This window comes from Salvelinus namaycush, chromosome 14, assembly GCF_016432855.1.
Source record: "Salvelinus namaycush isolate Seneca chromosome 14, SaNama_1.0, whole genome shotgun sequence".
NCBI lineage: Eukaryota > Metazoa > Chordata > Actinopteri > Salmoniformes > Salmonidae > Salvelinus > Salvelinus namaycush.
In genome coordinates, this window is record NC_052320.1 from 37,030,080 (window position 1) to 37,053,211 (window position 23,132).

At 41.0% G+C, this 23,132-nt stretch overlaps 2 protein-coding genes across 2 annotated transcripts in view; both read left to right on the plus strand.

The window, feature by feature from the left end:
* Positions 1-9,052, plus strand: part of LOC120059477 (acid-sensing ion channel 1-like) — an 82,712-nt gene extending 73,660 nt beyond the window's left edge. The window contains exons 3-10 of the mRNA XM_039008559.1: positions 3,833-3,983; positions 4,236-4,363; positions 4,613-4,763; positions 4,858-4,914; positions 5,015-5,168; positions 5,391-5,482; positions 5,605-5,684; positions 5,928-9,052. Of these exons, the coding sequence (XP_038864487.1) occupies positions 3,833-3,983; positions 4,236-4,363; positions 4,613-4,763; positions 4,858-4,914; positions 5,015-5,168; positions 5,391-5,482; positions 5,605-5,684; positions 5,928-6,044 (930 nt within the window). The 3' untranslated portion in view covers positions 6,045-9,052. The remainder of the gene's footprint in view (positions 1-3,832; positions 3,984-4,235; positions 4,364-4,612; positions 4,764-4,857; positions 4,915-5,014; positions 5,169-5,390; positions 5,483-5,604; positions 5,685-5,927) is intronic.
* Positions 9,053-11,946: 2,894 nt separating this feature from the next.
* LOC120059478 (glycerol-3-phosphate dehydrogenase [NAD(+)], cytoplasmic) lies at positions 11,947-22,645 on the plus strand. Its single transcript, XM_039008560.1, has 8 exons — positions 11,947-12,065; positions 14,754-14,931; positions 16,910-17,050; positions 19,339-19,477; positions 20,188-20,300; positions 20,667-20,903; positions 21,307-21,413; positions 21,636-22,645. The coding sequence occupies exons 1-8, from the start codon at positions 12,022-12,024 to the stop codon at positions 21,730-21,732; spliced, it is 1,056 nt and encodes a 351-aa protein (XP_038864488.1). The 5' UTR covers positions 11,947-12,021; the 3' UTR covers positions 21,733-22,645.
* The last annotated feature ends 487 nt before the right edge of the window (positions 22,646-23,132 follow it).

Here is a 23,132-nt window from a genome sequence, read left to right on the forward strand (position 1 = left end):
ATCGCCAGATGTGCTCTTTGTTTACTCATTGAGTTTCTCATAGCATTGCTTCAGTCCTCCATCTGGGGGCCTAGCATGACTTCTGACGTGCTGCGACAGCTTCTTTCCTAAGCCATCATAACAGCTGTCGAGTTCATACAGCAACCATACCATTCTGTTTGATACTTTCTGAGTGTTGTTTGTTCCCTTGACCAGAAGGCAGCTTCTTCGCAGGCATGTTTGGTCTCCATGGTAACAACAGGTCTATTTTTATTTTTTATTTAACCTTTATTTTAACAGGGAGTCATGCTGAGACCAAGGTCTCTTTCACAGATGAGCCCTGTATACACATAACTACACACTATGCACATCAATATACAAAACAGTATCCAAAACATGACGCTCCTTTCCATGACAGACTGACCAGGTGAATCCAGATGAAAGCTATGATCCCTCAATCAGTGTAGATGAAGGGGAAGAGACAGGTTAAAGAAAGATTTTTTAAGCCTTGAGACATGGATTGTGTATGTGTGCTATTCAGAGGGTGAATGGGCAAGACAATTCAAGTCAATATTAGGAAGGTGTTCCTAATGTTTGGTGTACTCAGTGTACATATCAATACACACCAAAATTCACATCAATACACGACAACCAAAACACAAATCATAGAAGGCAAACACACTATTCAGTAAGAAATTGCCCTAGAGGCCCCCAGTTCATTCTCCTTTAGAGAGCCTTGGAGATCGTTCCACAAGTACGGTTAAAAAAAAACTCAAAGAAGATTTACCTAACTCAGTGGAGGGGTATCCAGAGTTAGCCAACCCTGAGACCAGGGCTGATATCTTGTACGTTTTTTTTTTTTTTTTTTTTTACATCTGTAAGTAAACAATGAAGTAAGGTACAGCGTTTTTGAAGGAATGTTTTAGAAACAAAAAGCGTTCAGTGCATCGATCTACCATCCAATGTATACTGAACAAAAAATAAACGCAACATGTAAAGTGTTGGTTCTGTATTTCATGAGCTGAAATGAAAGATCCCAGGAATTTTCCATACGCACAAAAATATTATCTCTCTCAAATGTTGTGCACAAATTTGTCTACATCCCTGTTTGTGAGCATTTTTCATTTGCCAAGATAATCCATCCACTTGACAAAGGTGGCATATCGAGAAGATGATTAAACAACATGATCATTACACAGGTGCTTGGGACAGTAAAAGGCCATTAAAATGTGCAGTTTTGTCACACAACACAATGCCACAGATGTCTCAAGTTTTGAGGGGGTGTGCAATTGGCATGCTGACTGCAGGAATGTCCACCAGAGCTCTTGCCAGAGAATTTAATTATAATTTCTCTACCATAAGCCGCCTCCAATGTTGTTTTAGAGAATTTGGCAGTATGTCCAACTGGCCTTATAACCGCAGCCCACGTGTAACCACGCCCGCCCAGGACCTCCACATCTGGCTTCTTCACCTGCGAAAGGGTCTGAGACCAAGCCAACCAGACAGCTGATGAAACTGAGGGTTTGCACAACCAAAGAATTTCTGCACAAACTGTCAGAAACCATCTCAGGGAAGCTAATCTGCGTGCTTGTCATCCTCACCAGAGTCTTGACCTGGACAAATGCTCACCTTCGATGGCCACTGACACCCTGGAAAAGTGTGCTCTTCACGGATGAATCCCGGTTTCAACTGTACCGGGCAGATGACAGCGTGTATGGCGTCGTGTGGGCAAGGGGTTTGCTGATGTCAACATTGTGAACAGATTACCCCATAGTGGCGGTGGGGTTATGGTATGGGCAGGCATGAGCTACAAACAATGAACACAATTGCATTTTATCGATGGCAATTTGAATGCACAGAGATACCGTAATAATGATAGGATCTGTACACAATTCCTGGAAGCTGAAAATGTCCCAGTTCTTCCATGGCCTGCATACGCACCAGACATGTCACCCGTTGAGCATGTTTGGGATGCTCTGGATCGACCTGTACGACAGCGCGTTCCAGTTCCCGCCAATATCCAATAAACTGCGCACAGCTATTGAAGAGGAGTGGGACAACATTCCACAGGCCACAGTCAACAGCCTGATCAACTGGAGATGTGTCGCGCTGCACTAGGCAAATGGTGGTCACATCAGATACTGACTGGTTTTCTAATCCACGCACCTACTTTTTTTTAAGGTATCTGTGACCAACAGATGCATATGTATTCCCAGTCATGTGAAACCCATACATTAGGGCCTAATTTATTTATTTCAATTGACTGATTTCCTTATATGAACTGTAACTCAGTAAAATCTTTAAAATTGTTTCATGTTGTGTTTATATTTTTGTTCAGTGTACATATGCATAAAATATACATCATATATTTTTACATGATTTGGAGAATATATACTTGGTTTGACCTGCATTAAGTACCAATTTCAGTTCAACAAAGGCTTTCTGCAAAGGAGGAAGGCAGATTGAAGCTCCGAAAGAATTTGTTCCACCGTGTGTTCCACCGTGTGTCAACAGTGTGTCGTGTCTTTGCTATCATTAAATGAAGACTTTTAGTTTTTATCAAAGATTCTCTGTAATTAGTATTACGCGATTAAACTGATTAATCATGTAACTGTAATTAACTAGGAAGTCGGGGCACCAAGGAAAATATTCAGATTACAAACTTATAATTTCCGAATATAACTTTTCAGATATTTTATATCTGATCAATTAGTCTTCGAATTAATGAATTATTTACTTTACTTCACGTTAGTCTCATTCAAAAACGTCGTAAATTGTTGGTTATCTGCACGAACCCAGTCTTCACTATGAGTCATCCATACATCAATTGTCTTAAATAATTTATTTACTAACTAAGTAATTCACAGAAATGCATAAACAAACAAAGTAAATATGGTTACAAGAAATGATAGGGGAATTTGCCCTAGTGGGCTAAACCGGCATGGCGGCTTGTTAGACAAAAGGGAAGTGGGGGTCAGCTGAGAAGTCACTACAGAGTTGATAATTATAACAATTGAAATGCTAATCCTTTGCACATGAACGCTCACTCATTCGGGAACAACTGCAATCAATATATATATTTACGCTCAGTGTGTCGTCTTGATCGCTGTTGAAAATGTTGTTTCTTTTGTAGAATGTCCGTCCTCTCTCTCTCTCTCTCTCTGTCGTGGTTAGAATGGATTGTCCAGAGTGACATTCATTCATATGATTATAGAATGGATGTTTCGGGAGGTTGTCGTTCTTCGCGTTCAATGATACCGAATTCCCAGCTGCAGACTAGTAATTAATATCAAAGACTTGTTCTTATTCTGTCGATATCGATAGTCTAAGAGGTTAACCACGTGGTATGGTTAAAAGATTCAGCAGTCGTCTCAACCTTTGTCCTCTCGTGACTGAGAGAAAACATGGTCTGTAACCTTTGTCCTCTCGTAATGGAGAAAAACATGGTCTACTGAGAATTTCTCAAAGTTGGGGTTTTATTCGGAATTGCAGAAAAGGGCCTGAACACTTAGAAGACATTGCTAGGAAGGATCTAAGCTAAAAGTTGATTAATGATTTGAACAGTTTTGCTAGGCACGACAATTTTGAGATAGGACGATAGTTATTTAGGTCGGAAGGATCACCACCTTTGTGGAGCGGGAGCACATGGTCCGCCTTCCAAACCCTGGGATTAGCACCAGAGATAATCACGAGTAGGAAGTTGTTGAAATGAAAACAAAGATCTAGTGTAGATTAACACTGACCCCCAGTGGCAAATTACATCTACTATGGCTCTGCTATTGTGATGGATTCTTCCAGGACATCTGGTCTTGCTATCTCATTCATATTTCATATTTTTCATCTTTCTCCTCAGGTGTTTACTCGCTATGGGAAGTGTTACACGTTCAACGCGGGGGTTGAGGGCCGCACCCCTCTCATAACTACCAAGGGAGGGATGGGTAACGGGCTGGAGCTCATGCTGGACATTCAGCAGGATGAGTACCTCCCTGTGTGGGGAGAGACAGGTGAGGACAAAAGTGTGTGTGTGTGTGTGTGTGTGTGTGTGTGTGTGTGTGTGTGTGTGTGTGTGTGTGTGTGTGTGTGTGTGTGTGTGTGTGTGTGTGTGTGGTTTAAGTCCAGTTCGTTACACAGCTCACACGTGTGTTGCTCTATCAAACAGACTACTCTAGCTGCTCGCTGGAGCCAGTGGGTTCATTAGTTAAATAAAACATGCATGGATGGTGCAGTGATCCCTGCCTCTGTTCCCCTACCCACAGATGAGACCACATTTGAGGCTGGGATCAAAGTTCAGATCCACAGTCAGGAGGAGCCTTCCTTCATCGACCAGCTGGGCTTCGGGGTTGCACCTGGGTTCCAGACCTTTGTTTCCTGCCAGGAACAACGGGTAGGGACGTTACCCTTATTTGTACAACTTTATTTCAACAAAGAAGTCATAATTTTACAATATGCCATCAGCACCACCTGTGTAACTGTTGTAGTGCTGAACACCTATGCAATTGTAGTTGAAGCTTATGTGTTGTGTGTGTGTGTGTGTGTGTGTGTGTGTGTGTGTGTGTGTGTGTGTGTGTGTGTGTGTGTGTGTGTGTGTGTGTGTGTGTGTGTGTGTGTGTGTGTGTGTGTGTGTGTGTTCTAGCTGATATATTTGCCCCCACCCTGGGGGGACTGTAAGGTGACACGGATAGACTCAGAATTCTTTGAGTCCTACAGCATCACCGCCTGCCGTATCGACTGTGAGACGCGCTACCTGGTAGAGAACTGTAACTGTCGCATGGTACATATGCCTGGTAGGTGAACCCTGACATCCAGCCGTTTACCTAGTCTGGACTTTTTACGTTTTCAAGTTCAACTTATATTGATTGATTATCTCTCTGTGTGCAGGAGATGCCCCATACTGCACCCCTGAGCTGTACAAAGAGTGTGCTGATCCAGCTCTTGGTAAGGAATAGATCCAGACTGTCGTTTCTTAGACCATAGCAACTCTATTTTGGGCCCTATATCACTATCACAATGCTGCGGCCTTTCTCTTTGCCCCCAGACTTCCTGGTGGAGAGAGACAACGATTTTTGTGTGTGTGAGACACCGTGCAACATGACCAGATACAGCAAAGAGCTGTCCTTCGTCAAGATCCCCAGCAAGGCCTCTGCCAAGTATCTGGCCAAGAAATACAACAAGTCAGAGCAATACATAGCGTGAGTCTTGTGTTCCAAACACCAGATAAAAACATTACAGTGATTATGGAGTACCCGGCAAGAAATGGCAAATACGTTTGCTTTGGTCTTTGGCCCTTGCATCTTTTACCCTTCAGTTCCATTTCCAATACACAGCAACGGAATAATGATTTTCTCTATCAGAACCGTCATATGTAAACTGTTTGCTGTTTAGATGTTGAATATGGTCTCTTCCTGTAACAGTGACAATATCCTGGTTCTGGACATCTTCTTTGAGGCTCTAAACTATGAGATGATCGAACAGAAGAAAGCCTATGAAGTAGCAGGACTTTTAGGTATTTCAATGATGCTGGAAAAAAAACATGGATTTTCTTTTAAAGAATACTTTGTTGGAAATGTGTATCTTTTGGAGAAGTTTATTATCTTTGATAATCTTGTCCTTCTCTGTTCCTCCCAGGTGATATTGGTGGTCAGATGGGTCTTTTCATTGGAGCCAGTCTCCTTACTATTCTGGAGATGTTTGACTACATCTATGAGGTCATCTTTTAATTCTCTCTAGTACTCTACAGTGACAGAAAACAACCACGTGTCCATTATGCTTTCTGCCTGACTCATTATTGTAAGCTCTTAGAAAATCAGAAAAGTATGCTTGCTACACATAACTCTCAAAGAGAGAGGCACACACACAGGAATGACTCCAAAAATGTCCACCTTTTCTCTTACCAGCCTTTGTCTCAAATCGAGAGCATCACTGACCTTCGTATCTATGTTTCCTTACAGGTGATAAAGTACAAGCTCTGTCGAAGCTCAGATAAGAAACACAAGCACAGCAACAACGACCAGGGAGCTGTTCTGAGCCTGGACGATGTGAAATGTCACGTCAGTAACTTTCACTAAGCATTTGCAGCTCTCAGAAGAAGGCAGCCATATTGCTTCATGTCTAAACATCTCAATTAAGAATTTCATGTGCATGAAGCCAGGTTGTTTTTGTAAAAGAAAATGTGTTCTAAAAGAACGTACCTGGTGAGGTTCATGAATGTGTGTGGGGGGATATTCCTAGTTTTACCTTGCACACAGCAGGATACAAGACAACCAATCCAATGATCCACATGCATCCCTTAGATTTCATTGGCTAATGTAAATTGCTTTGCAACAGAACAATGGAATGCCAAATCAAAGATCCAAATATAGAAAAGTATTATCTCCAAAACTTCAGCTGATATTTTTTTCTGAGCAACAGTATAGTTAAAATGGATATCAATGGAGGTTGTGGTGTTGTGTATCAGCTTGAGAAACATGTCTTCACCCCATCAATTTCCATCAAGTTGTCTCATCTATATTTTTTGAAAAATCGGAAAATCTTAAAATTCGTAGTGTCTAATTTAAAAGGGTGCTTTCTAAAAATGTTTAAAGCATATCTACAAAAGGATACACTTTTAAATGCTATATTGTCCCTTAACTCTGCTTTTCTCACTGGGTGTCTTTCATGAGTTTACAGGGTAGGTAGCATAAACATAACCACATGTAACATATGGATTTTCCTTAAAATACATATCAAAAGTCCAAATGCACTCATGACTACTGGTTTCAATTACATTTTCGGCCAACTTACAAACAAATACTTTATGAATTTATTGTTACAAATCAAAGTGCAAGGTTGCTAGCCAACTAGCCTATTCATGGTATCACTACTAGCCTGCTAATGTTAGCCCTACCAGCCTGCTAACGTCATGTTAGCACTGAATGAGTCAGCCAGTTGCTATCAACACCTAGCTTACTGCTACATTAAAGTAAACCAATGTTTTGGAAATACACAACGCCACCTAACCAGTTATCAAAATAATGTTAGCTATACAGTATGAAGTTATCTTAGTCAGCCAGGTAACAATAGCTATTTAGCCAACTAGCTATTAGCCCAGCCAGCCTAGCCAACCACCACAAACACATCACAACTATAACCGCAGATCAAAAGCAAAGAAAGAGCAGAGACTTACAGATTCATGGCTGGGGCCCATCCGATAGTAACACTTTTAAAAGAGTACAGGCTGAGTTAGCTACCAAAGCAAGGGGGAGGCGGGCGCTTCACCAGGGAGGAAGAGTCAGGAAAATCCAATAGCTATATAGTGAGAAAAATCCAAAATAGATAGATTCCAGATGTCAGTCAGCTAGTGGGCTAGCACCAAGCCAAGGTGAAAAAAGTTACAAAACTCCTGTAGCCAGAGAACATGCCAAAAAGTTGACAAAACAAAAAGGAGAACAGATGCTGTACTACACAATTAGAGCAAGCAGGTATGATTTTCTCTTTCTTTTTGAGCCCACAGCAAGAAGGCACCATAACACAGTCACAAAGTCCATGGAGCGCATCATGATGCAGCATGGCCGCACGTGCCCCATCTGTTCATTGTTTACATTACACTTCCTTCTGATTAGTGGATTGTAGCTCACCACCATCAACACTTGGTCTGGAATGTAATTACATGCTAGCATGGCTAATGGCTAACGATAGCCAGCTTGAGCTAGCTACCGAGCTAGCATACAAACTCGGTAGCACAGAGTAGATTATCCATATTACAGTGAGAAATAGTGCATTGTGGGTAGTTTAGAAGATATCAGTAAATTAGTTTATAAACATGTAATAACCCAAATATATAACTATGTTTGTACTTATAGGTAACCAGATCGTGACTACAACTAAGTTACTTAAGCAATAAGACTCGAGGAGGTGTGGTATATGGCCAATATACCATGGCTAAGGGCTGTTCTTAACCACGACGCAACGCGGAGTGCCTGGACACAGCCCTTAGCCGTGGAATATTGACCATATATCACAACCACTGAGGTGCCTAATTGCTATTATAAACTGGTTACCTACATAATTAGAGCAGTAAAAATATTTTTTTGGTCATACCTGTCATACCAGCTGTCAGACAATCAGCATTCAGGGCTTGAACCACCCAGTTTACAATAAGTCTTTGATCACACTGTGTTGTTACATTGGTGACTAAAAACTCATGCTTCCTACCCTTTAAGTTTAACTTGTCTTTTTGTTTTGTTATTGGCTCATACTCCCACTCTTTTTTTGTCACCAACTATCCATTTCACATTATCCACCCCAGTCTCTCCGTGACAATTCTCATCCACCACCTCCATACTCTGCCAATATGCTACCTTATCACACAGAGCGGAGCAACTCAGAGGACTTCACCTGCTGAGCCAATTAGAACACAAGATAGTAAGGAAGTGGAGCATTTCAGTTTCATTCAAAAGTAGACAGAAGTCAGAGTATAAAGCTTATTTGTACAGAATCTTGATGATGGGTAATGCGTAACACTTCAATAGCACTTAGATCTCCACTGGTGCAAGATTAGTGATAGCCACGTATAGCTTGCTTGATGATAATTACTGCAGCCCACAACGTCATGAAACTGGCTATTTCATCCCATGTATACTGAGCAAAAACATAAACTAAACATGCAACAATTTCAACAGTTTTACTGAGTTACAGTTCATATAAGGAAATCAGTCAATTGAAATAAATTCATTAGGCACTAATCTACAAATTTCACATGACTGGGCAGGGTAGCAGCCATGTGTGGGCCTGGTAGGGCATAGGCCACCCACTTGGGAGCCAGACCCAGCCAATCAGAATACAGAACTACTCCTCAGTTTCATCAGCTGTCTGGGTGGCTGGTGTCAGATCATCCTGCAGGTGAAGAAGCCTCTATGGGAAGGTCCTGGGCTGGCGTGGTTGCACGTTGTCTGTGGTTGTGAGGCCGGTTGGTCGTACTGGCAAATTCTCAAAAACAATGGTGGAGGCAGTTTATGGTTGAGAAATGAACATTCAATTTTCTCGCAACAGCTCTGGTGGTCTTTCCTGCAATCAGCATGCCAATTGCATGCTCCCTCAAAACTTGAGACATCTGTGGCATTGTGTTATGTGACAAAACTGCACATTTTAGTGGCCATTTATCGTCCGCAGCACAAGGTGCACCTCTGTAATAATCATGCTTGTTTAATCTGCTTCTTGATATGCCACACCTGTCAGGTGGATGGATTATATTGGCAAATAAGAAATGCTCACTAAAAAGAATGTAAACAAATTGTGCACAAAATTTGAGAGAAGTACGCATTTTGTGCATATGGAACATTTCTGGGATTTTTATTTCAGCTCATGAAACATGGGACCAACACTTTACATGTTGCGTTATATTTTTGTTCAGTACAAAATACAATTGTTCTTGTGTCTTCTGAGAATGTAATTTTACTCGGGCTACATGTAGATATAGAGACCAGGACTAAGGGATTTTGGCTTTGGGTGTGTGATGGTGGGAAATGTCCTCTGATCAACTTGTAGATATTGGTTGAATGTGTGATGAGATCTTCAGGGCTCACCACTGGGTTGCATGTATGTCATCATAAACTGTGTGTTTTCTGTAAGCAGTATATTGGCATGTTTGTCCATGTTACATCTGTTGTCTGTTTATGTGTATGGTTGTGTGTGTGTGTGGGTGGGTGGGGGGAGCATGCTTTATTTGAGTGTGTCTGTTTGTGTTTTGAATGTACGTGTGTGTGATACTTCAAAAGTAATACACTTTCTCAAGTTGATGAATAACAGTCATAAAATTGGCCCGTTTTCTAATTTACTCCCTCTGTCCAATTGGTCAAGTTGACACAATTCAATGAAGTTGCATTTTCATAATGTATTATAGTGTAAAAACCAATACATTTTTTAATTGAAAAGATTGTTCACCATTTTCTAAGAAATAAAAGTCCAAATGGTGCTTTCTTGTTAATAGTTTTAGAGCTAAATGAATAGACTAGATAGAACTATGATGACAGATGTCAAACCACCTCTTTGACAATGGTAACATTGCCTGATTCCCCAATGTTAAACAATTGGACCACTGTTACTACAATATATTTTAGTATGAACCATTGGAGGTAGTTAGGAACACCTACAAATGATGAAGCCAATCTCTTATCACTCATGCCTCATATAACCATGCTAGATGTCTTTCTCATAGGAAAAGGGGAGTTATATGATAGTGTGTAACTGTGTAGTGTTATTCTCAAGCACAACAGTATCATCAACATATAAATTGAATGTAAATAAAATGCTGCAAGTAAGGAATATGGATAATGTTCTGATCGTGATTACAGAGTCTTGCCTATTGTTGTTGATGTAATTAATGTAGCTACAGTATGTGTATGTGATCTTACCTTTGTTTTTCTATTAATACTATGCCTACCAGTTTACATGTTTTCAAATGTTTTATTTGTCTCCAAAGCAACAATAAAGTATAATGACATTTCAATTCAGCGGAATCTGGCTTCATTTTTGGCAAGATCTGAAGTCGGTCTTAATAATTTTTTTATGATGGCCCAAACTCCTTACAACTGTTTCATATCCATGCTAGCTATACCTTTCCTGTACTACAAAGCACGTACAATACTTCCCAGAACTTAATCTTAAAAGGAATTACCATACCAAAATATTTGTTCACAACATGGGGTCAAGGAAGTTTACAACCAGGGTCTATGTAAACCATGTCTGAATAGGCACTTTCTGTGTAAAAAACAACTGAAAACTTCCTCTATTTGACCATATTGTCAAATCTAAACTGCTGAATATATTATTCTATTGGAATGTCTGTGTTTCCTTGTGACCAGTTCCTCCCCCCAACAAGGTCCCCTTTTGTTACAACACTTCAATAGTGTCTCACACAAGACTCCCTCCTTCTGCCAGTTAGTGTTGGTTACGAGATTATGGTCTGTGAAATGTACAATTGAGACAATGAACAACACCCATACCCAGCAGAGGAGATGAATGCTACATGAACATCTTCTGCATGAGACACACTAAACCCATTGAGATTAGTCACAGTATTGGGAGGATAGTTAAAGATGGCTAAAATACAAACGGGCAGGGTAGTAAAAATGTAATTGAAAGAGAGATGCATCCCTGCCTGAGGGAAAGGTGTAACAAAGTAAATATTTTGCCCTCTCCTTTTAAATCTGCCGAGTTGCAGATATGAAATAATTTGAATTGAGATCAGTGGAATGTTGAGTATGTCAGCCCTGCTAAACTATTCTTTAACAAAGGCTGGTTTTTATTCAAGGTGTATATATCCAAGGTCATCCAAGGTTATGATGCAAGTCTCAGCTTTGATTTAATAGTTTCTCATTAAGAATTATGAAGAGCTGTATGTCCCTCAAAGTGTGACTTTTAATTTTCTAAATTTCATCAATTAAAATTGTCCCACATGGATCCGTTGGCCAAATTACTTTTCAGCTAGGTTAGGCTACTCGACAACGACTGGCAGAGTTCGATTAAGCTGAACCGTGGAGCACCGGTCTATGGCCCGTGACGTGAACGGACAAAAGCTGTGAGGGAAGAGCCCTTCTCAAATCGAACAGTATTTTGCGCCGCTCGGTCATGTTGTCAACAAGGCAGCATCGTCGTTCAGAAACATACAACAAATCTCTTTGTATATGTTCGAAATATATGTTCGAATTAAAGCGTATTTAACATCAGCAATCCCTTTTGCATGAAAAACAGAGAATCCTGCTCATTAATCCACGTGCTTAAGCGCTTAACCTACGTCACTTTTGTTTTGAGACGACTTCGCCATGGCTCACGCCTGGTAGGCAGCCGGGTTACAAAACGAATGCAAATACTTTTCACCCGGTGTAATCTCCTTTCACCGGGGCAAAACGGACCAGATAATCGAATGCTCTCAGTGATACGCGGCTGAAAATAGTGGGCGGGACTGTGTCTACCTTAGACTAACCAATGAAATAAGAGCTAAATTTGCCAAGCCCTCTGTACGCTGCCTTCACATGACAGTTTTGTCCGTCGGCAAGGGTCTTTTCAATGGCAACTCCAAAGAAAGTCTGCATTATTGGCTCTGGCAATTGGTAAGAAAATGTATCTATTTTGAAGACTTTGTGTGTGGGTGTACTGCAGCTAGCTAACATAGCTTGGCTTGACTGACCGGCTAATTCTAGCCGCATTTTCAAACAGGTCGCTCGAGCGGTAACTTATGCTAGAACGGATCACCGATGGTCGGGGGCCCCCTGCACTATCTGTGCGTTACGGCGTGGCCAAACTGGTTCTGCATGTTTAATTTTGGTCAATTGTCACCAGATGCGTTCATGACACACAGGTTAAAATACCAAAGCCAACTATATTAATTTGACGACCGGTCGAAACACACATGAAACATTCATGGGCATTGTATTTAGCTTTCTGTTGCTAGCTAATTTGTCCTGGAACTGGAGATAAACATTGGGTTGTTGTGTTACTTGCCAGAAGATTCAGACCCTACCATTAAGCTTCCTACCATTAAGCTTGTTTACACTGAGCTGCACTGAAGTCAGAACGCACAACACACCACCACAACTTATTGTGAAATAGACACACGATTTTTTCAAAATTCGTGACAGGCACATGGAAAAGTCCACTTTTTGTTTGTACATGATTTATCACAATGCATTTCGTGTGTACACACTTTTCTTTCTTCATAATTGAGGGCCTTATTACTGATGAATGTTTTTATTTATTTTTTATGACCATGTTCTTTCTGCTTGTAATTTTAATTTATATTGATGTGTGTATTTTCTGTCATTTATGTAATTCAAGGCTCATCTGTAAATGAGACCTTGGTCTCTGTATGAATCCCTGATAAAAATAAATAACACTTGTGTACATTACACGAATTCCAATTTTGTTGTGGTTAACTTTAGCTAGGCCAGCTAGGTGGCTAATGTTAGCTAGGCTAGGGGTTAGGGCTAGCTAAGTAGTTAAAGGGTTAGGGGAAGGGTTTGCTAACATGCTAAGTAGTTGCAAAGTAGCTTAAAAGTAGTAGTTAATTAGTGAAAATGCTGAAGTTATCCATAATGAGATTCAAATACACAACCTTTGGGTTGCTAGACGTTAGCGGTATATGCTCACCGACTGGAGTGTGGACCTCGTTCATCGTTCAATTACCCACGTGGGTTAGTATGCTTGTAAAAATCAATGAGTCGATGGGAGAGGTGGGACTGCGGTGTCCAAGTTCTATTTTAGCACCTGGCTATGCAGACAGCTGTGGACGTGCGCAAGCAGGGTGGATGAAATTATTTAATAACATGCATGTGTACATTTTTTATTTATTTACACTTGTGCACACAACGCAGCTGGTTTAGTTAGCATGTTAGAGGTTGAAAATGAGTATGATGGGTCTAATCTTTCATGCCCAGGAAGCTGTGATTCAAACTCCCATTAGACAGCTATGCAAGCTTTATGCCAAAATATGTTCCTTACTCACCAAATTGCTTTATTTTATTTAACTAGGCAAGTCAGTTAAGAACTAATTCTTACTTACGATGATGGCCTAGGAACAGTGGATTAACTGCCTTGTTCAGGGGCAGAACAACAGATGTTTACCTTGTCAGCTCGGGGATTCGATCTAGCAACCTTTCGGTTACTGGCCCAACACTCCAACCACTAGGCTACCTGCCGTTTAGCAACTATCTTCCTTTACTCCAGCTAAGGCTGATATGTACGTCCCAAAAAAAAGTATAAATTAATCTACAAGCAACCGAGGGGGAAAAAAACATTTGTTTTTATATTGGGTTTTCTCTCCTCAATAGCTATTGTCATGCCATGACAATGAACATGTTATATTCTGATTCAGGGGAGGATGGAGAACAATCAGCACCTTTTTTGTGTGAATTATTATAAAACAATAAACAATAAAACAAAAGGTTGCTTGTTCTCCATCCTCCCCTGATTCAGAATATCCAATTTTCATTGTCATGGCATGCTTGGTGAATGCAATTGACGAGAGAGAACCGACTATCCAATATGAAACAAATTTTTACCTCTGTGTCAAACCAAGCCATACCTACCTTCTCTCTAAAAAGTCAGGTAAATAATACTTTCCTGTTGATATTTTGCCTCAAATTTCGAGCAGCTGACAAACAAACCGCACAGACAACCGGTAGAGTAAGTTTACATATTGTATTCCACATTCTGAATTGTAAGAAACATTTACACTAGTTTGCAGGTATTAGTTTCAGAATGTATATACCAGTTAATTGTCTATTACAGCCTGATTTATCAGACTAGGACATTTTCTTTAAAACTGCAACATTTTCTCTCAGCCTCATGACAAAATGTGTTGAAATGCAGGAAGTTAGCCGTTTTCCCCAAAAATATAGATTTGAGGGGGGGGGGGGGTTTCAGGTGAAGTTTGCAACATTTGTAGTCTTTCATGTATCACCACAGGTATTAATCCAGTTATGAGATGAATAGTGCTGTTACATTGTTGTATTATGTAATGTTAGCCATAATTGGCCACTGCATGCAAACAAACTTTAGCTGGGTGACCATCGATCCAATTGCCCTTAACCATAAAATAGAGCAACTACCATTTGCCTATTTAATAGGATAAATAAGGGTCAATCTGGCAAATTGTACATTTACAATAAGATTAAGTTGTTTGGGCTCCTTTCCGTCAAGTATTTTTGGCACTTGCATTCTTCAGTCTAGGATGCAATTGTGGTTTTCTACAAGAACAGAGTGAATATAATCATTTACATTGCAATTTCTCTACTACACAGGGGCTCTGCCATTGCCAAGATAGTAGGCGCCAATGTTGCTCACAACTCCAAGTTTGACAACACTGTGACCATGTGGGTGTTTGAGGAGATGGTGGACGGTCGCAAACTGACAGAGATCATCAACACTGACCATGAGAATGTCAAGTACCTGCCTGGACACAAGCTACCCCCCAATGTGGTGAGGAGCACATCACATGCTGCTATGTGTTGTAATCCTGCTCAGGAATGTGATTTTAAATTTAAAAAAATACATTCTATAATCCATTATTCACATAATTGAAATTGACCTACCCCGAAACCAATACCCTTCTTGCCTGTTTTAATTGTTACCCTCATCACATCTTTGCCTAATGCTATGTGACAGTTTGTTCTGTCACAACTAAACCGGCTGAGTAATAAACTGCTGTGGGGAATGCTGTCAGCTGCCTTCTGCTGGACTATCTGTGTAAAGGTTCAGCCCTGGCTCAGTTATGTGTTGCAGCTGTCCTTGCAGCACTCACTACAATCCACAGTACACCCCATAGCAATTTCCGAGAGGAGATCTCCACGGATTAGAATGAAACTGAGAAGGCTGTTTATTGACTACAGCTCAGCGTTCAACACCATAGTGCCCTCAAAGCTCATCACTAAGCTAAGGACCCTGGGACTAAACACCTCCCTCTGCAACTGGATCCTGAACTTCCTGACAGGCCGCCCCCAGGTGGTAAGGGTAGGCAACAACACGTCTGCCACGCTGATCCTCAACACTGGGGCCCCTCAGGGGTGTGTACTTAGTCCCCTCCTGTACTCCCTGTTCACCCACGACTGCGTGGCCAAACACGACTCCAACACCATCATTAAGTTTGCTGACGACGACAGTGATAGGCCTGATCTCCGACAACAATGAGACAGCCTATAGGGAGGAGATCAGAGACCTGGCAGTGTGGTGCCAGGACAACAACCTCTACTTCAATATGAGAAAGGAGCTGATCGTGGACTACAGGAAAAGGCGGACCAAACAGGCCCCCATTAACATCGACAGGGCTGTAGTGGAGCGGGTCGAGAGTTTCAAGTTCCTTGGTGTCCACATCACTAACAAACTATCATGGTCCAAACACACCAAACAGTCGTGAAGAGGGCACGACATCACCTTTTCCCCCTCAGGAGACTAAAAAGATTTGACATGGGTCCCCAGATCCTCAAAAAGTTCTACAGCTGCACCATCGAGAGCATCCTGACCGGTTGCATCAACCGCCTGGTATGGCAACTGCTTGGCATCTGACCGTAAGGCGCTACAGAGGGAAGTGCGTGCGGCCCAGTACATCACTGGGGCCAAGCTTCCTGCCATCCAGAACCAATATAATAGGTGACGTCAGAGGCAACCCCAAAAGTTGTCAGAAACTCCTGTCACCCAAGCCATAAGACTGCTGAACAATTAATCAAATGGCCACTGGACTATTTACATTGACCCCCCCCCCCCCCTCCATTTGTTTTGTACACTGCTGCTACTTGCTGTTTATCTATGCATAGTCACTTCACCCCTGCCTACATGTACAAATGACCTTGACTAACCTGTACCCCGGCACATTTACTCGGTATCGATACCCCCTGTATATAGCCTTGTTATTGTTATTTTGTGTTACTTTTTATGTATTTTTTTACTTTAGTTTATTTGGTATATATTTTCTTAACTCTTGAACTGCACTGTTGGTTAACGGCTTGTAAGTAAGCATTTCACGGTAAGGTCTACACTTGTTGTATTCAGCGCATGTGACAAATAAAGTTTTGATTTGATTTGAACCCCTGGCTTGCACTCAACAGATTTGGTAGGACGAGTCATGCTGACTTGACTGATTTAGCACAGATCAAGCAGTCACTTACATTATGTTACACAATTATAAAATAACAGTTTTTAATGAGATTCTTGATACCTTTGATGTACTGTAGCTTTTTGGACTGTGGCACCCACTAGTTAGAATCAATAACACATTAATTTGACAATGTACAACCTAACAAAGATCCTTGCAGGATCAAAACGTTGTTTGTGAATAAAGGTGCATGATGGAGCTTATGAGTGAAAGCTCTTTCTTTTTCTATTTACAATGTGCAAGGACTACATGAGAGAAGCAGACCAAGACCAGTGCCCCTGACTATCCCCTCTCCTGTTTCTCCCCCAGTTGGCAGTTCCTGAGCTGGTGGATGCTGCCAAGGAAGCAGACATCCTAGTGTTTGTGATCCCCCACCAGTTCATTGGCAGAGTGTGTGACACCATGAAGGGGAAGATAAAGATTAATGCACTAGGAATGTCACTCATCAAGGTTTGGCTAATACCCATGCTCTCTTCAGCAGACCTATAACAGTAGCCCAGTAGGTAGAGCATGGCATCATAGAGTTTTGATTCCCGGGACCACCCATATGTTAAAAAAAAAAATATGTATGCACGCATGACACTAAGTCGCTTTGGTTAAAGGTGTCTGCTAAATAGCATACATTGTTTTCAGAATGTATTCACACCCCTTGACTTTTTCCACATTGTGTTACAGCCTGAATTTAATGTGCATTAAATTGAGATTTTTTTTTGGGGGGGGACACTGGTCTACACACAATACCCCATAATGTTCTGGAGTAAAAATGTGCTTAACAAGTCACATAAGGTGAAATAATAGTGTTGTTTTTGAATGACTACCTTATCTTTGTACCCTACACATACAATTATCTGGAAGGTTCTGCAAACACAGAATTACAAACACAGATTCAACCACAAAGACCAGGGAGGTTTTCCAATGCCTCGCAAAGAAGGGCACCTATTGGTAGATGGGTAAAAAAAATAATATTAAGCAGATGTTGAGCATGGCGAAGTTATGAATTACACGTTGGCTGGTGTATCGAAACACCCAGTCACTACAAAGACAGACATCCTAACTCTGTTGCCAGAGAGGAAAGTAACCACTCAGGGGTTTCGCTGAGTCCAATGGTGACTTTAAAACAGAGTTGAATGGCTGTGATAGGAGAACTGAGGATGGATCAACAACATTGTAGTTACTCCACAATACTAACCTAATTGACAGAGTGAAAATAAGGAAGCTTGTACAGAATAGAAAGTTTCCAAAACATGCATCCTGTTTGCAACACGGCACTAAACTAATACTGCAAAAAATGTGGCAAAAGCAATTTACTTTTGGTCCTGAATAAGATGTTTGGGCCAAATCCAATCCAACACATTACTGAGTACCAATCTCCATATTGGTGGTGGCTGCATCATGTTATGGGTATGCTTTTAATCGTTCAGGACTGGGGAGTTTTTCAGGATAAAAAAGAAATGTAATGGAGCTAAGCAAAGGCAAAATCCTAGAGGTAAACCTGGTTCAGTCTATTTTCCATCAGACACTCGGGAATGAATTTACCTTTCAGCAGGACAATAACCTTAAACACTAGGCCACATCTACCAAGAAGACAGTGAATGTTCCTGAGTGGCTGAGTTAGTTTTGACTTAAATCTACTTAATCTATGGCAAGACTTAAAAATGGTTGTCTAGCAACAATCAACAACAAACTCTTAGACTTACCCAGAAATATTCACAGCTGTAATTGCTGCCAAATGTTCTTCAAAGTATTGACTTGGGTGTGAATACTTAAGTAAATGAGATTTAATTTTCAATAAATTTGCCAAAATTTCTAAAAACAGGTTTTCACTTTGGCATTATGGGGTATTGTGTGTAGAACACATTTTGAATTCAGACTGTAATACAACAACATATGGAATGTGTCAAGGGGTATGAATACATTCTGAAGACATTGTATATCGTTATGTAGGTCATAGCTCCACTGTAATATATAGTGGGGTCTGAAATTATTGACACCCTTGGCCCTGATAAAGATGAGCAATAATGACAGTATAAAATAACAAATTCAAATACTGAGCTGTATTGTCTGCCCAAAATAATTAGGAAACTATATTTTATAGTAATACAATTTTACAGAGAAAGAGATTTGGTTTTACGAGTAATACTTCCCCCCCCCCCCCTCAAAGGTAGGGGTCAAAATGATTGACACCCCTAAAGATTCTTATTAAATAAAGTAGTCAAGTTTAGTATTTTGTCCCATATTCCTAGCACGTACAAACTTGTTAAATGTATTTGCAGTTCGTTTTGGTTTTGTTTCAGTTTATTTTGTGCCCAATATAAATGAATGGTAAATCATTTGTCATTTGGAGTCACTTTTATTATAAATAAGAATAGAATATGTTTCTAAACACTTCTACGTTAGTATGGATCCTACCATGATTACGGATAATCCTGAATGAATTGTGAATAATGAGTGAGAATGTTACAAAACGGTCAATGCATGCTAACCTCTGTTATTGGTAATGGTCAACAACAAAAAATACTTGTTTAACAAAATCTCTTTCTCTGAGCAATTGTATCAGTATAAAATCTTTTAAATTCCCAATTTTTTTCAGCATACAATATAGCTCAGTATTTTGAATTATTTATTTTATACAGTCATTATTGCTCATCATTATCAACGGTGTCAATCATTTCAAACCCCGCTGTACGTCTTTTGAATGGCTTTACTGTGTGTACTGTGTACTACGTGTTCTACTCCAGGGTGTGGATGAGGGTCCTGACGGACTGAAGCTCGTCTCCGATGTGATCCAGGAGAAGTTGGGCATCGCCATGAGTGTGTTGATGGGGGCCAACATCGCCAACGAGGTCGCCGATGAGAAGTTTTGTGAGACCACTATCGGTTAGATTCCACATTGTAATGGGCTTGGGTTATCATTGTCTTACATACTTCTGAATGGTGTGCTGTCCAGTGTTTGTTTGTTTTTCTTCCCCTTTCTGAACATTTGGTTTGGGTAAATGTATACAGTGCAAACTGAAAAGTAAGGCATTCATTTCATTCTATTTTGTCAATATGTGTGGAGACATTTAGTAAAGGTATTCACTCTCAACATATTTCCAACCTCCAAACAGTGGTGAATGGAAAGAGACCTCTGTTACATAAAACACCCAAAGTGTAATGACGTTTTCCGATTGCCATTAGGCCAGAATTTATCTGTCCACTGCAGTTGGCGTGTGACTCTGCCTTTTCATAATGTCAGTGTTCTCGTTGAACCACATCACATTTTAGAGTGTAGGCTATACCACCCGTTTTCAAGTCCATTCGCTCGTTTCATGCCTCTGACATGCGGTAATGATCAAATGTGGTGTAATAGCCAACTTTGAGGGCCATTAGTGCATATTTTTTTTGCATGTGACCTTACCATGAAAACCCTGTGCCTTAGCCTGTAACTAGAGCCTGGTAATTAGGCCTTTAATTAGGGCCTGTACCTTGAGTTTTACTCGTTATGTCACATGGTAAGTGCTAGAGTTTTTCATTAAATATTTGAAAGGTAAATATATGTTAGGATTGAAAAGGGTTAACTATTTCTCTCCAATTATCCCTCTCCCAAGGATGTAAGGATAAAGAACATGGGGCTTTGCTGAAGGAACTCATGCAGACCAGTAACTTCCGGGTCACTGTAGTGGAGGAGTCCGATGTGGTTGAAATCTGTGGAGCACTGAAGGTGATCACTCAACCATTAAGGCTGTGTTTACATAGGCGGACCAATTCTGATTCCTTTTCCACTAATTGGTCTTTTGACCAATCAGAACAGCTCTTTTGCCAATAATTGGGCGAGGGATCAGAATTGGGCTGCCTGTGTTAACGCAGCCTTATAGATTCTCCCTAGCCTCGCTTTACTTAATGTCTAGTCATGTTGTCACGACGTCTAAATCTCAACACTTTCCTCATTTCCAATTGTATACTTTCTACTTGCCCTTCATCTACTTCTTAGATGATGGGCAGACGCGAGAAAGTGTGCTTGTAAGAAAAAAGTCTGTCCTTATGTGTTGAAGCCATTAACCCCTGCCCTCCTCTCTGGGGCTGTCAGAACATTGTGGCGGTGGGGGCGGGCTTCTGTGACGGCCTGGGCTTCGGGGACAACACCAAGGCCGCTGTGATCCGACTGGGGCTGATGGAGATGATCGCCTTCGCACGCATCTTCTGCACCGCAGGGCCCGTCTCCTCGGCAACCTTCCTGGAGAGTTGTGGCGTCGCCGACCTCATCACGACCTGCTATGGCGGTCGCAATCGTAAAGTGGCCGAAGAATTTGCCAAGACAGGGAAGGTGAGACGGTGACTTAATTGGCTTTTAGATAGACAGGCCGACGTAAAAATGAAAAATGGTTTGAATTATAGCCTTTAGGATTGGAACAGGGTAAATACAGAAGATGAGAGCTTTAAAGGGATTTTTTTTTTAAATGTTGTCAGATGACCTCATTGATACCGTTTGTATGTCTCTGCATCCAGTATGAAGGAAGTTGGTGGTAGTTTCGTTAGCCAACGCAGAGAACTGAAATGGTATCCATGATTTCATCTGATAAAGCGCATAATTGCCAAAAATATGGCACTATCCCTTATCCCTAAGCTTTGAAAATAAAAAGGGGGCCAGAGGGGTGAAATTTAGTTCAAATGTGTTTTTGGGGTGAGAGTGGCCTTGACTTCAACAGCCATGTTTTTATTCTGCTCAGTCAATTGAAGAGTTGGAGAAAGAGATGCTGAATGGACAGAAGCTCCAGGGACCAGCAACAGCAGCTGAAGTCCATGTCATCCTAAAGAACAAAAATCTGCTTGACAAGTAGGTTGGCACAGAAATCAAACAGCTCTTTCACCCATTGGAGAAACTGATGTTACTTTGCATGTGGTGATTCCCTTACAAATAACCTCTGGCTCTGTTGAGTGAATCACCTCGGTTAAATGCAAATAATCGGATACATCTGAAATAGTAAAAACAATGCCGTTATTCTTAAAGGCCAAAGATAATGACTGTGACAACTCAACGATCCCTCTCTCGTCCCAGGTTCCCACTGTTCAACGCTGTGTACCAGATCTGCTACCAGGGCCATCCAGTCACAGAGTTTATCAAGTGTTTGCAGAACCACCCGGAGCACATGTAGGATAACAGACTGGCCAAGTGACTGGAGAAGCAGGATCAACACCACTTTCACTTTGTACCGGTTAGAAAATACGCACACTTGCATAGTCCACAACTCCGATGCAGACTCCAACGGACGACGTGAAGTAAGGTTAGCTTGCATTGGACTTGTGGTGTATGCTGCAGCTATTCTACTGTGTACTGTCTTTCGGGTTTTGTACGCACCTCCTATATTATAGAAGTGGTTTCCTGCTCTTGGTTTTCTACAGGAGTATGATGACCCAGCATGTATTTGTTGGCGACGAATCAGACGCCACTCTCCGTCCTCAGCTGTTGTTGGCACGTCCATTGTGATACCTCACTTCGTTATCGTTTGGCTTATTCATGTTAATTGTGGTTAGGCTAGGCTAGGCTATTTGTGTCCTCTTTTCACTTGTCTTATGTAATTCTGGTTCCCTCTGCATCCTTTGACGTTTGATTCTTGACTTGTATTGGTTGTTAGACTAGTTGCTCGATTCAATCCATGTTGCGGAAGTTCAGCTCTATAGCACGATTAGACTTTAAAGGCAATGTTCCTGCGCTCACGGAGACTACGTATGTCCGCTCAATCGTAAATGACCGTTAAATTTCAATCGCGCTATAGTGCTCAACTTCTGCAATACGGATTGAATCAAGCCCTAGATGTACATAGCAACGGTTAAAAGAAAATGCAAGTGCCTTACAACGCCACATTGCTGAAAAGTCTTGGCTGTTGCGCTTTGTGAAACCAAATACCTTTTACCTCTTATCGTCCTTCCATTTAGCCATTCGTAACCATGACGCTGCCTTTGAATTGCACTAACACGTGGCTTATGTTTGAAAAGGGTGTATTTAAAAAATTAAAAAATAAAAAGATTTGCCTTTTGAAATAAATGTTTTATTCCCGTGCCGTCAAAGTGCTGCCCTTTTCATTTGGCTGCTTGTTCACCGCTCTAGAGGGCAGTTCTATTTCAGTTGATGTCAACTGGAATCTCAGCACTGTAGCTCGTGGTCAGAATAAATAGTTGCTATTTACATGGACAAGCACATGTCAGAGCCAGGGAACGGAGAATCGAAGAAAAGTAGAAACTCTTTAGGTAAACAGCCAAGGCACTGTGAATAAAACAGGTCTACAGTTACTGGCTAGCTCCTGGCTGTGGGCTTTGCTGGAACTATATTTTTTGAATTAAATCTACAACAATTGTAATACAAAGCTTTTTCTTTGTTGATCATATATTTATATACACACACACAGTGCCTTCGGAAAGTATTCAGAACCCTTTACTTTTTTCTACATTTTGTTAGGTTATTGTTTTACCTCAATGTACACACAATACCCCATAATGACAAAGGAAAAACATGTTTTGATTTTTTTGCTAATTTATAAAAAATAAAAACTGAGAT